Below are 14,983 nucleotides of genomic sequence, written 5' to 3'. Positions count from 1 at the left end.
AAATGGACTACTTTTCGGGAAAGAAGTATTTTCCACGAATTTGATTTCAAGACTTCAGATTTAGAATTTGAGGTCTCCAAATCAAGCATCAGAAAGCACACAACTTCGCGTGACAAGGGTGTTTCTTCTTTCATTATTATCTCGCAACTTCAACAACCAATTGAGCTCAACTTTCATAGGTTTGTTATTTTACATATATGTTGAAATACACCAAGTGAGAAGACTGGTCTTTGACATTTACCAAACGTGTCCAGTGTCTTAAAGCAGCTCTATGAAATCGGACCCTGATGCGTGATGAATAATTTATAAGTCTGTTTACTTAAGCAGATAATTTTTCATTTTTATGAATTATTTATTTCTCATTTTGTAGACAGGGGACTGGATAAAGATTAAATCCCCCTTTTCGCAGAAATATGAATCAGTTAGAATTTAAATATTTAAATTAGAATCTAAACCTTTTGTGGTTAGGTTTTCTGACAAAAAAAAAATCCAGTTTTAAGTTGGAACGTTGGGGGAAATGTGACTTCTTTTTCCACAAATGAATTGAAAGTGTATCATGTTTATATTGCTTACGTGTAATTATTATTTAAGGTTATGCTTATTATTATTATGAATCATCTTTCTTACAAACAACAAATTAATGTATTCAAATAAATATTCCGGATGCTTGCTGTAGTGTTAAAGACACTGGACACCTTTGGTAATTATCAAAGACCAGTCTTCTCAAATTTAATTAAATTATGCATAAAATAACAAACCTGTGTTAAATTTGCACTCAGTTGGTCGTCAAAGTTGCGAGATATTAATGAAAGAAAAAACACCCTTGTCACACGAAGTAAGTGTGCTTTCAGATTCGAAATCAAATTTGTGTAAAACTACTCCTTTCTCAAAAACTACGATATTTCAGAGGGAGCCGTTTCAGATGCTTTAATAAAAGGCTTCTACTGGAGTCATATTTTTTGAGTGAGAAATTACCCCCTTTTTCATTAACTGCGTTACTTCAGAGGGAGTGGTTTTCTCACAACATCTCTCCATTGTTAGCAAGTAAGATTTTATGCTTGTAATTATTTTGAGTAATTAACAATAGTGTCCACTGCCTTTAAAGGTAGTTTTACCTGCATGAGTTGTGTTGTCCTGGTGTTATAAACTCGACTGAGAAAAACATCAGAAAATAAAATTAGCTGTTGCACTTATAAAAACACTTATACCTGTTCATATCATGTCATTTAGCCTTCGAAAAAGACTCTGCTATGGGTTGGGTCGAAACGTCATACCATTAGCTATGTTTTGTGATAAAAGTGTCGTATGACTCTGTTTATTCTTTACCATGAAACGTGATTACACTGATGTGAGGCGAAAAGGCTTGTGGATTTTAAAGGCAGTGGATACTATTGGTAATTACTTATAATAATGATTAGCATAAAACCTTTCTTGGTGACAATTAATGGGGAGAGGTTGATGGTATAAAACATTGTGAGAAACAGCTCCCTCTGAAGTGACACAGTTTTCGAGAAAGAACTAATTTTCAACGAATTCGATTTCGAGACCTCAGATTTAGAACTTGAGGTCTCGAAATCAACCATCTAAACACACACAACTTCGTGTGACAAGGGTTATTTTTCTTTCATTATTATCTCACAACTTCGATGACCGATTAAGCTAAAATTTTCACAGGTTTGTTATTTTATGCATATGTTGAGATACACCAACTTTGAAGGCTAGTCTTTGACAATTACCAATAGTGTCCACTGCCTTTAAATGAACATTACAGAATTGGTAATAAGAAAAACGTCTAAGATCACAAATTTACATAAAAACTTACACGGTCTAATGATAATGACAGTAGACAACATACCTTTAAATATTTCTGTCTGAATTGTCATATTTGATGAGGAATAAAACTGATTTCCCGTTTGCAGTTTATCTCAGTGTGCGTTTTATTCATTGTTTTTCATCGATGTCACGCAAAATGTGAATCGATTTTTCACTATTTTCTTGTGACCCCGATGGCCGATCAATCTCAAACTTCTACAGGTTTGTCAGTTTATGTATATGGTGGTTTAAATAAAATGCTTACACTGCCAGCAACTGTTTTGTTAGCAAAAACCAAATCTGTAATGTTCCTTTAAGCAAACAGTATTTTTGTATCTTCGGTTGTTTTTCCTTGTAGCCCAGGGTCCCTTGACGGAGCTCTTGCCAGGGTAGCCTTTAGCCTCTGAGGCCGGCTCCACGGTAGAAAAGAGTAGACTCCGTTTAAATTGACATTTTCAAGCTAACGAGATTTTGCTTGAAAGGTCTCCGTAGGAAATGAAGCATGAGTTTGTTTTCAGGATATCTGATGTTTTATATTAATATTTTTTTTCATTGTTGCCTGGACATTTCTTTTATGAATCTTTTATTCGACTCGACTTCTTGTTCAATCGTTTTGATTTGATTTCTAAATGCCTTGGTGGTTTTCATGAAATCTCTGTAGTTCATTGAAAGTAGTTGCTATGGTTACGCCAAGATGTGCAAAATTCCATCCATTAATATTTAATTTCTTATATTTCATGCTGGAATATTTAATGTTCTTTCCCCTTCACAAACTGTTCATAATATCAGATTCAGTGACGTGCCCGCAAGGAGGGGGTTGGGTGCAAGGGACGGACGCCCCTCCCCTTCCGCGCGGATGAGATTGACAAAATGAAGGGTTTTATTTATCAAAAGCCCCTGACCACTCCCTGCTCCCCTCCAAAAAGGGTGTAGTTAAAGTCACCTGGAAATGTAATTTTTTTTTCTTCCAAACATAAGAGTATATGCTTACGAACAATAAAACAATTTTTTTAGTAATTGTTTGTCACGATTTATATGTTTAAAAAATATATAAAGTTGTTTGGGGGGCTGACTCCGCCTACCCCTTTTGTGACGTCAATCGAAGCAGACTTTGCCTGCAATGCGTATAGTAAACACACGTGCAAAGTACATGTACGTCCAAGTCGTGAGTTGATACATTTCAAAAAGTGTTTTTCTGCATTCAGCAGCAATACACCTGGTCGGCACTCTACGCATTACATGCAAAGTCTGCCTCGATTGACGTCACGAACAGCGCCCTCTCGGGTCGGGGTCTACTCTTAAATTTGTAAATAACATAAGAACTGATTTTTAAAAACCTTAGTTAACTGTTTAGTCACATTCCACTCATCAAAACACATATATTAGTGACAAAAGCTTTATTTTAAAAAGAAATACCACTTCCAGTTGACTTTATTTATTTTTGACATTGTAGGTATATCATTAGTACAAACACTTGTCTGTTTTTGGAACAACATTTGTACATCTTTTTCATCTATTGCCGAAGCGCCATAATAATATGATTTAATAATAATTGTTTTTTTTTTTAACTGTCAATGTTTTTTTTTATGAGTGCCACATTTAGAATGAATGCGCCATATTTTAGAAAGTGCGCTTTATAGTTCCGCATACTGTATTATTAATAACAACAATGTATTTCATGGCCTCTAGGTTCTGAACACTCTTAAGTTCGCCCTTCAGCCTTGCATCAGTGACATCCGTCTAGAATGGTGTCTCCCCTTTGGTGTAGAAGTACTTCAAACCCCCTCCGTACATCCTCCGATGTTCCAGGGCGAACCTCTAGTAGTCTACGGTCTACTGTGTGATACGGTCCGTATGCACAGCACCCTGGCCTCAGTGCTCCTTAAGACGGCTCGTCGTAATCCCTTCACGGAGAAGGCTCTATCAAGAGGCTCGAGTAATGAGAAAGCCGAGGAGGATGCATCTTCCCCTACAAGACCCAAGTCACCTGTCAAGATTAATAGTCAAGACACAGGTATTGCAACTTCTTGTCTTAACATAACAAACATGACTGCACCCTTGCCCTGAACAGACCTGTATCACGCTGCCTTCATCTTGGTCATGTTCCTAAGATAACAAACCTGTGAAAATTGAGCTCGATTGGTCGTCGGAATTGCGAGATAACTATGAAGAAAAAAACACCCTTGTCACACGAAGTTGTTTGCTTTCAGATGCTTGATTTAGAGACCTCAAACTCTAAATCTGAGGTCTCGAAATCAAATTCGTGGAAAATAACTTCTTTCTCGAAAACTACGTCACATCAGAAGGAGCTGTTTCTCAAACTATTGTATACCATCAACCTCTCCCTATTGCTCTTTACCAAGTAAGGTTTTATGCTAGTAATTATTTTGAGTAGTTACCAATAGTGTCCAGTGTCTTTAAAGCGGTAGTGAATGTAATACTTTGTTTCAACTGAACCTCTGTACCTCTTAAACACTGTGTAAAATGTTGTTGTATCATTGATTTAGATGACACCATACAGGACACTCATGATTTCCTTCCACCGAAGAGTCAGTCTAACGGATTGACACATTCCACGCCCCCAATGGTTGATGATATTGAGTTACCACCTCCATCTTCAGTTGAGAACAGCCCAAGAAGAAGGAAACTCTCTAATGTTGGTCAAACGGTGAGCACGCCCTCCCCTCGCCCCTCACGCCGCCCCGCCCGCGTATTTTTTCCCAGGACAGATGAGGCCACTTACTATAGATGGGCGTGTTTTACCTACTTTCGGGTCCGTTTCCCACTAAATGGGGCCACTTAGCATGCGCCCCAAGTGGCCTCATCTGTCCTGGGAAAAAAAATACGCTCGCCCTCAACCCGCCCCTCACTCTCACCCTCAACCCTAATGGGACACGTTGCTTTGCATCGGGCGAGTTGGTCTATGAAAAGCGTTTGAAACTTTTTGTTATAAAATGCATGTGGTTAGAATGAAGTTTTAAAAGTAGAATACAATGATGAACACATATCTGCCTCGAAATCGCTTTAGCTCTCCTTTTACTTTGTGAACTAACACGGTCGGGCATTTTGTGGACTCAAAAATTTGAACAAAGAATGGCCCATAAAGCCTTGGGTTTCTTCTAAACTATTCATTGGCGTTAAAGCCCCAAAACGTCTTGCTACTTGACAATACTCTGAAAGTAGGATTTGAGTGTACGCATGGTGGAAATACCATTCAGTAAGGTTTGCGTAAACACCATGTAATGATAATCTCTAAATGAGTTGGGCGATTCAATACTTTGAACGTAAGTTCTCCTTTTTCCCCCTAAAAGGCACAAAAACGGTACCTTGAGCTCGCCGCCAAGCGGAACCGGGCTGTATCAGTCCCTGATAATCGCTTTGGAGGAGTCTCGGACCCAGTTGCTGTTCATACAATCCTAACACGACTTGAAGCAACAACTGAACGTCGACAGTCCGAATCCCAACTTCACCCCTTGTCTGCCAGATCTCGTAAATTCACGCCAGTTTTGAGATCCGAAGGCGGGAGTACAACGAGTTTTGATTTCGAACCGTCTAGCCCGGCGTGGGATAACTTTATGGAGTCTGGCGACAGTGAGGAATTGTTCGATCGAGAGGTTCAAATGTCGTTGAATGACGCTGGGGTACTAGACGATGGTAAACTGGTAAGTTTAATTTTTATTGTGCCAAATGATATTTGTTTTCCGTTTACACGTGTTCAATTTACCCATATCATCCAGTACAATTTGTTTTTCCTAAGATCCGTTGTTAGAAATAAATTTTACTTTTAACTATTGTTAACGAACGATTCAAATTTTGGGGCATAAAATCTGTTTACGTTAACTCATGACTTCGAAGTGCTTTATACTATCGGAAGCTGTTGTAGGCTTAATTTCTCACCAAAGGTTTTGGAATACACTATAGATAAATGTGCAGGAACAACCATGTACGTATAATCTCGTTTGTGGGAGTGTTGGCTCTGAAAAGAGCCGGTGTGGTCACGGTAACTTCTCACTACAATATTTTAATTGAATTCGAGACCTGAATTCAAGCATCTGAAAGCACACAACTTGTGCGCGGCCACAAGGGTGTTTTTTCCTCTCATTGATCTCTCTTGAGGTTTGTTTATGCATATTGCGATACACGAAGTGAGAAGACAGAGGTGTTCAGTGTCTTTACGAAATATGTTAAATGGAGTTGACTTTCTCCCAGGTTGACATGTCGACTCGAACCAGCCAATGTAGCGTCATCGTATCTGGTCTCTTCTGCGGTCGTCCAATAAGTTGCGAGGTTCCATTTGATATCTCAACCTTAGTACGTGGTGAATGGGTCGGACCATGCGGTGAAGAAGACGTCTGGGAAGAGACTATTCACCAAATTGCCGCCAAGAGACTTCTTCAAGACTTTGACTCATATTCAAGACGTCTCAGCTACGAAAATTGTAAGTTTTTCAATCGTAATACGTTTATCCAATAGGGGACTTTCGATATGTTTGGTTGCAGCAGACTTACCAGGTGTAAACTCCATTGTTCTCGGTAATGTGCGCGTGCTCAGAACTATACGTACTAAACAATGGAAATTTACCTGGTAAGTCTGCTGCCACCTAGCGTTCCAAAGTCTCCCGTTGTAGAAATTAAAGTTATTCAAAATGAAGAATACCGAATTATTGTAATTTTTTCAATCATAATACGTGTATTCAATTGTAGAAATTACAGTAATTCAAAACAAATCATCCAAAATACTATACTATAGTCAAGATGATAGTATATCTACTTTTTTATTTATAAAAGTGTTAAAATGAACTTCAAACAAATGGCAACATCTAGGTCCGGGGTAAAGCAACAGCTTTTGTTCCCCAGCCTATGGACGGAGAGATAAAATGACAGACATACATAAAGACAGGACAAAACGGGTGTAAGACATAAATAAGGCCGTTGTTACTCCCATAATACAAAATAACAAGTTTTTTTAGTGAAAAAAGTAAGAGTTTGACAAACACAAAAAACCGAGGCCTCCCCCGCTCTCAGAACTCATCGCCCCACCCCCAAACACAATTGGAAATGTATAGTTCTGTCACTTTTAAAGTTTAAAGTGCATACAGCTTTGTTTAAAGGCAGTGGACACTATTGGTAATTACTCAAAATAATTATTAGCATAAAACCGCCATAAAAGTGCCATAGTTTTTGAGAAAAAAGTAATTTTCCACGAATTTGATTTCGAGACCACAAGTTTAGAACTTGAGGTCTCGAAATCAACCATCTAAACGCACACAACTTCGTGTGACAACGGTGTTTTCTTCTTTCATTATTATCTCGCAACTGTGATGACCGATTGAGCTCAAATTTTCACAGGTTTGTTATTTTATGCATATGTTGAGATACACTAACTGTGAAGGCTAGTCTTTGACAATTACTAATAGTGTCCACTGCCTTTAAGGCACTGGACACTATTGGTAATTACTCAAATCAATTTTTAGCATAAAAAAACTTACTTGGTAACGAGCAACGGAAAGCTGCAACGGACCCCTCTGTAGTAATGTACTCCTTGAGAAAGAGGTAAATTCTCACTCAATTAATAAGCGACTTCAGCTGAAGCCTTCTTCTATGCATCTGAAAGCCCACAACAAGGGTGTTTTGTTTTTTCCATTATTCTCTGGCAAATTCGATGACCAATTGAGCCCAAATTGTCACAGGTTTGTTATTGTATGCTTATGTTTGGATACACCAAGTGAGAATGCTGGTCTTTGGCAATTACCAAAGGTGTCCAATGCCTTTAAGATCAACAATTAAATTAGTTCACCCTTGACTAATAAACGTACAGAGTAATGTCCTTGTATGAAACAGCAATATCCAACTATGATAAATGCACATCGAACGATTGCACCTCGCTGTTATAACAACTCGTCTGATCGGACGTGAATTGTCAATTGCATTTACTTCTTGTAATATAATTTAGAATAACCCCAGAGTACTCTGCACTGCGAATTATTCTTTGAAATTGCATTTTCTCGTCTGAATAAAGACTCATCCAATCCTCGTGCGAGTAGAGGGTATTAATTTGATTTGCTTGGTGAAAGGGTGGTATGACTTCGTCAAAATATTTGTCTGATCTGTTGTGAAGACTCATCGACCAGGGGTCTAAATAAAAACGCCTTTAAAGGCACTGGACACTATTGGTAATTAATCGAAATACTAAGTTAGCATAGAAACTGACTTGGTAACACGCAATGATGGAGAGCTGTTGATAGTATACAACATTGTGAGAAACGGCTCCCTCTGAAGTAACGTATAGTTTTTTAGAAGCGGGTAAAGTCTCACTTAAATAAAAAAAATACCTCATTATATATTAGGCATCTAAAGCACACAAAGTAATGCAGCAAGGGTGTTTTTCTTTCATTGTTCTCTTGCAAAATCGATGACCAATCGAGCCAAATTTTTTACAGATTTGTTATTTTGTGCATATGTTGGGATACACCAAGTGAGAATACTGGTCTTTGACAATAATTACCAAAGGTGTCGAGAACCTTTAGGAGCAGGTCTTTGTTAGTTCTCCATCAATCATTCTCTCTGTTAATCATGAACAAACTTGAAGGCTAGTTCCGGATATTAACAATAGAGGTTCATATAAAGATAACGACTGATCATCGCTTATTATTAACCCATAATCATCATCACATTGTCGTTCTTAATGCTTATGTTGGTTATGCTGTTATGTACTTGAAACTACTCCAATAAATCGCAAAGTCTGATCTTAACTTTAAAGGAACATAACATAGAATTGGTTTTGCTAGCAAAAAAGTTGCTGGCAGTGTAAGCACTTTATGTAATCCACTATATACATAAACTGACAAACCTGTAGAAGTTTGAGATTGATCTCCCATCTGGGTCACGCGAGAACAGTGAAAAAAAAAACGATTACAAATTTTGCATAGCATTGATGCCAAAACAAAAATGAATAAAACGCTCCCTGATCGATAAACTCTAAACGCGAAATTATATTATTTATTTCTCATCAAATATGAAATTTCAGACAGAAATATTTCAAGGGATGTTTTCTACCATTATCATCATTAGACTGTGTAAGTTTTATGTAAATCTATTATCTTCACTATTTTTGTTTCTTACCAATTCTGTAACGTTCCTTTAAAAGGCAGTGGACACTTTTGATAATTACTCAAAATAATTGTAAGCATACAAATTTACTTGGTAACGAGCAATTGAGAGCTGTTGATAGTATAAATCATTGTGAGAAACAGCTCCCTCTGAAGTAATGACGTTTTTGAGAAAGAGGTAACGTGTACCTTCCCTTCAAATCAAAAGTTTGTCAAATATAATTCATAATTTGCTTAATATTTGAGTTCGACACGTACAAATTGAGCGCCGTCTGTATTAATTTATTTCAGCTGACAAGCGGAGTTTTTCTGAGGCAACTTCTGAAGAACTGTTGAAGATTCGTACCCGAATGTTGGAGGTATCCCAGGCAGCTAATGTTATATGTCGACACACAGCCTTTGTATCTGTCGATCAAGAAACTCTGGAACCGCTACCGTCACCAATACAGGTAGATCAAATATTAAGCAGGAAGAGATATATCTTTATTTAAAGGCACTGGGCACTAACAAAAACAAAAAAACATCGGTGTATGGGTAAAAAAAAAAAAAATAATAATAATAATAATAATAATAATAATATGCGCTGGGCACTATTGGTAATTACTCAAAGTGTAAGCATAAAAATGTACTTGGTTACGAGCAATGGAGAGCTTTTGAAAGTGTACAACATTGTGAGAAAAGCTAGCCTGAGCCGAATACATACCAAGCCGTAGTTTCGAAAAGGCCCTAATGTTCACATTTTTAAAGGCAGTGGACACTATTGGTAATTACTAAAAATAGTTATCATCATAAAACCTTTCTTGATTACGAGTAATGGGGAGAGATGGATGGTATAAAACATTGTGGGAAACAGCTCCCTCTGAAGTGACATAGTTTTTGAGAAAGAAGTAATTTTTTCACGAATTTGATTTCGAGACCTCAAGTTTAGAATTTGAGGTCTCGAAATCAAGCATCAGAACGAAAGCACACAACTTCGTGTGACAAGGGTGTTTTATTCTTTCATGATTATCTCGCAAATTCGACGACCGATTGAGCTCAAATTTTCACAGGTTGGTTATTTTGTGCATATGACGAGATACACCAACTGTGAAGACTAAATCTTTGACAATTACCAATAGTGTCCATTGTCTTTAATAGCTACCAATGATTTCTCTATTTCCTTGTGTGTTAAAGGTGATTCAACCAACCCCTCGTATATCCAAGCCTGTTGGTCGACGATCAATTCGCTTTGGTTACAGTAAAGGACTAGGACGAAGAATCTCATCATCATTCACCGACTCTGAAGAAGATGGCTTCTCATCAGGACTTGGTAAGGCCGTGTCCAAAACGGCGACTTCGGCTACAGCTACGGCTAGATCGCCCGCGTCTGCCTATTCTTCAACACTGGAAGACGCGCTGATCTAGACGTAGCTGTAGCCGAAGCCGTCATTTCGGACACGGCCTAAAACTTTCATGAAAATTACTCGCACATTTTTAACTATCTTGAAGTGAGTTGTGTCCCTTTTTTATCAGCTGTAGCTACAGATCCTTTGGTATTTTGTAACGGTTACAATTTGTTGAAAGGGGTTTTGTCAATATTTTAAGTGTGATTAATAGAATTGCATCGGGATAAAGAATTGTTGTTGGTGACAGTGGTGTTTACCTGAAAGGCACTTGACACTATTGGTAATTACTCAAAATTAATTGTTAGCATACAAAATTACTTGGTAACGAGCAATGGAGAACTGTTGGTAGTATAAAACATTATGAAAAACGGCTCCCTCGGAAGTAACATAGTTTTTGTGAAAGAGGTAATTTCTCATTCAAATATTAAAATACTTCAGGCCTGAAGCATTCTATTAGACATCTGAAAGCACACAAATTTGTACAACAAGGGTTTTTTTTCTTTATAGGAACACGTTGCCTTGGATCGGTCGAGTTGGTCTTTAAAAAGCGTATGTAACCGTTTGTTATAAAATGCATATGATTAGAAAGATATTTTAAAAGTAGAATATAATGATCCACACAAGTATCACACGAAATTGCGGGGTTTTCCTTTTTACCTCGTCGACAAACACGGTCGGACATTTAAAGGAGACAAATTTTTGACTCGCATAAATGGCCAAAGGAAAACCACGCAATTTCGAGGCAAATGTGTTTGGATCATTGTATTCTACTTTTAAAACATCTTTCTAACCATTGTGTATTTTATAACAAACGATTACAAACGCTTATTTAAAGACCAACTCGACCGATCCAAGGCAACGTGTTCCGTTAATCCTCTCTTGCAACTTCGATGACCAATTGAGTCCAGATTTTCACAGATGTGTTATGTATATGAAATAATTTACAATAACCAACACATTATTTTATACAATGGAAACAACTGATGAGAAATATTCTACTTACGAGCTTGGCGACGAAAAATACCCTGGGTTGACTGCAGAAAATAAGGTGAACTGAACCAAACGAAACCAGAAACAGAAGTGACTTAATACAAATTCCTGCACCCAGGTACCTAGCGTAATGGTACGTATAGGGGTATAGGTCTGCCACACCCTAAACAAGATTCCTTAAATGCCAGGAGGAGATTGGTCGACGGTAGTGAACTCTGACATTATGCAAATAGATTAACCAATAAACGTAAGAGAAACGTTCAAATAATAATTAGCAACATACATACCATCGGTGGTAAATGGCAGTTGGGATATACCAATTGAGAACTCGGCAATTGAAATTCACGAAACGCTAAGATTCATCCTATTTCGAGTTAGGAAGAGCAACTCGTCCTAGTTTAGGATGGGTTAAATGCGTCCTAGTGTCTATGGATACGGATTTAAACTCGCCCTAAGTCCTAAGATTAATCCTTATTTGGAAGAGTTTTGTGAAATCGACGGTTGGGTCTTACCAAAGATTATAGAGCGCCGCAAGGCGCAACATGTCAGCCCGAGTTCCGCATCTTGCGCCTTGCGGCGCTCTATAATCTTTAGGTCTACAGTTACCAAACGTGTCCAGTGCCTTTTAACCGGCATGTGATCATCGGAACGGTTCCCGAGTGTGGGCAGGGGAAAGTGAGATACCATGTACTAAGCTAGGATTCGATCACACAGTTCTGTAAAAAGCAGATGTCTGCCACTGGGCCACCGAACATGACCGGTGACTAGAGGCAAGCTCAAAACTTGTTAATGGGAACGGGTTCTTCAATCATTTAATTAAAAAATTAAAAAAACTTAAAGGCACTGGACAAGTTTAGTAATCGTCACAAAGACCAGTATTCTCACTTTGGTGTATGCCAACATTATGCATAACATAACACACCTGTTTTTACTCAATTGGTCATCGAAGTTCTAAGAGAATAATGACAGAAAAAACACCCTTGTTGCATTACTTTGTGTGCTTTCAGATACATAAGACAGGCTTCAGCTGAAGTCTTTTTATTTGAGTGAGAAATTACCTCTTTCTCAAAAACTATATTACTTCAGAGGGAGCGGTTTCTCACACTGTGTTATAATATCAACAGCTCTCCATTGCTCTTTACCAAGGAAGGTTTTATGCTAATAATTATTTTAAGTAATGACCATTAGTGTCCAGTGCCTTTAAGTACATCTTGCTATTGTCTTTCAACCAATTTCAAATCCTGTAAAACTTTTCTTTCCTCTGCCCAAATAATGTTCACTTTATTTCTCCTCTATTTAAATCAGGTCGATCAGACTCAATGAGTTCCAGCCAATCACAATCGCAGCCTTACTCAGCCTCGCATTCATTGGATCTTCCACATGCTAATAGCCCTACGTGGACGTCACATGATACACCAGAATGTAAGTCAACTACTATTTCATGTTTGTAATTTAGATATACGGCTGTTTAAGTACCAAAGGTAAAGTGTGCAGGGGTGGATTTCACAAAGGTAGTCCTAACTTAGGACCAGTCCTAGGCAATGCTAAGAGATAGGACCAGTCCTAAGTTAGGATGAGTTACTGGTCCTAACTTAGGACTGGTCCTATCTCTTAGCATTGCCTAGAACTAGTCCTAAGTTAGGACTACCTTTGTGAAATCCACCCCAGTTGACACATAGACAAGTTTATAAAGTCACCCTACTGCTATTTCATTATTGATAGTGCTTTTGAGATACCAAACGGAAATATACTTTACAGAACAAAAATGTAGGTGTTACATTGGCAATTGTTGCCTTTGATCTGTGATAGTTGTTTACAAAGGTATACCTCGATTTGGCAGGATCCATATGGCAGAATATAACCCCAGGGAGTCAATTATAGTTTAAATTTCTTGTTCAGTGACACAGGGTGGAGGAACAAAGATTCAAACCCATGACACGCTAAAGCATGTCTAAGGTCCTGGCAACTTCATAGAGCTGCTTAAGATTTAAATAGCTAAGCACAACATTAAGCTTACCGAGAATGAGGTTACTTTAGCTAGCCCAAACACCATGCCACATGTAACATTTGTGACTGGTATCCTGCTTATTTTTGCTAAGCATATAACGGTTGGGAAAAAAATTCTGCTTAATAAAAACAGCTCTAGGAAATTAGGCTCATAGGTCATTGATTTTACCACCATGATTTATATAATACTTTGATTGCAGACAATTGTCGTATTCACATAAACAGCAATATCACTACCAAAAGAATATTCTCCAAAAGATCTAAGACTTTGTTACAAAACTTGTATTTTATATTTACTTCATCAGGGTCAGTTGCTGGGTCTTTTACCAACCTCAACATCAGTAAGCCGAAACCATGGCAACTAGCTACTCGTCTCATCAAGCTTAGCAACCGTCTAAGCACCATGCCCTCTAAGAAACCACTCTTCAGAGCTATTGATATGATGGAAGGAGGAGGTAGAACCTTGAGTATGGAGACGGTTGAGCTCCACGCTCTAGTGAATGTCCAGCTCTCTAATGGTTCCTGGGAGCTGGATCAGGAACTAGCAGAAGCTCTTGATATCCCGTTAGAGAGACTGAAGAGAGCTTCTCCTCTCTGCATTGCAGTCTGTGATGAAGAAAGTGTCTTCGAAGGCGACACGGATACCAATCCGAAATTATCAAGTCCAAGTAACATTGACACTGATGAAACGTATACCAGTCAGGAGAAGGATAAAGATGAGGATGAGGTGAAAGCAGTCGGGAGCCCACTTGATGGTATTAAAGTCCCTACGACTTTACCACAGTCTGATAGTGGATACCAGACGGTGAGGTCATGTTTTTCATCCCCTGATGAATGTGTTCTAGGTGCTCTGACTATGACTTACTCGACACATGTCGAGTCATCTCAGACTGAGAGTATCGCGGCTAAAAGTGAGGCGTGTAGCAGTCCGGGAAGTAAGCGTCTAGGCTCAGATGATTCTGTTGGGGAGGTCCTGGAGAACAGAATGTGGGCTACAGTGCTTTCCTTGACTTGGTTGGAGCATAATTGTGCCTCTTTCTTCAATGAGTGGGAGTTACTCGCTGCTAAGGCTGATCGTTGGCTTAATGATCAACGCTTACCTCGTGGCTATGATCTGCCTGGTCTGAAAGCTGCATCCTATCAAGTCATTGTCTTATCAAGAAAGTATAGCTCTTAATAAAAATTATAAAAATGAAATATTGAATTCAGCGCTTTTGTCCACCATAAGGTGCTCAATGCGCATGCAAATTATCCCTGGACCCATGTTCGTAAAGCTGCTTCATTCAATGAGAGACTTTGGGACGCTAGGTGGCAGCAGACTTACCAGGTAAATTGTCATTGTTTACGGGGTAGTTCTGAGCGTGCCAGAACATGACAGAGAACAATGGATTTTACCTGGTAAGTCCGCTGCTACCAAGCATCATAAAAGTCTCCCATTCAATTCAATAATGGTTTATTAAAATCAAAACTGGGCAATTAAAAACTGAATTGCACTTGTGAACAGTAGTTCAGCAGGGAACAGTGTTTAAGCAGGAAAGATTGCTTAACAATTTTCTGCTTACAAAAAGAAATGGGATACCAGTTATAAATGGTGTCAAGACATTTTTGGCTGAGCCTTGCTCTAGTAAGCAAAAATATGTTGGTATTGGTTACTTTTTGTGCTTGTAAGCAGCTCTATGAA

General features: G+C 38.4%; 1 protein-coding gene across 3 annotated transcripts in view; it reads left to right on the top strand.

Moving 5' to 3' along the window:
* Positions 1-14,667, top strand: part of LOC117302298 (von Willebrand factor A domain-containing protein 5B1-like) — a 31,608-nt gene extending 16,941 nt beyond the window's left edge. For all 3 annotated transcript variants that reach the window (XM_033786179.1, XM_033786176.1, XM_033786178.1), the window contains 8 exons: positions 3,502-3,826; positions 4,320-4,480; positions 5,124-5,474; positions 6,022-6,250; positions 9,212-9,369; positions 10,094-10,229; positions 12,601-12,717; positions 13,608-14,667. In XM_033786179.1, the coding sequence (XP_033642070.1) occupies positions 3,502-3,826; positions 4,320-4,480; positions 5,124-5,474; positions 6,022-6,250; positions 9,212-9,369; positions 10,094-10,229; positions 12,601-12,717; positions 13,608-14,479 (2,349 nt within the window). In that variant the 3' untranslated portion in view covers positions 14,480-14,667. The remainder of the gene's footprint in view (positions 1-3,501; positions 3,827-4,319; positions 4,481-5,123; positions 5,475-6,021; positions 6,251-9,211; positions 9,370-10,093; positions 10,230-12,600; positions 12,718-13,607) is intronic.
* The last annotated feature ends 316 nt before the right edge of the window (positions 14,668-14,983 follow it).

The sequence above is a fragment of the Asterias rubens genome, chromosome 18, assembly GCF_902459465.1.
Source record: "Asterias rubens chromosome 18, eAstRub1.3, whole genome shotgun sequence".
Classification (NCBI taxonomy): domain Eukaryota; kingdom Metazoa; phylum Echinodermata; class Asteroidea; order Forcipulatida; family Asteriidae; genus Asterias; species Asterias rubens.
The sequence above is the reverse complement of the archived record's forward strand: the minus strand, read 5'-3'. Positions and strand labels throughout refer to the sequence as shown.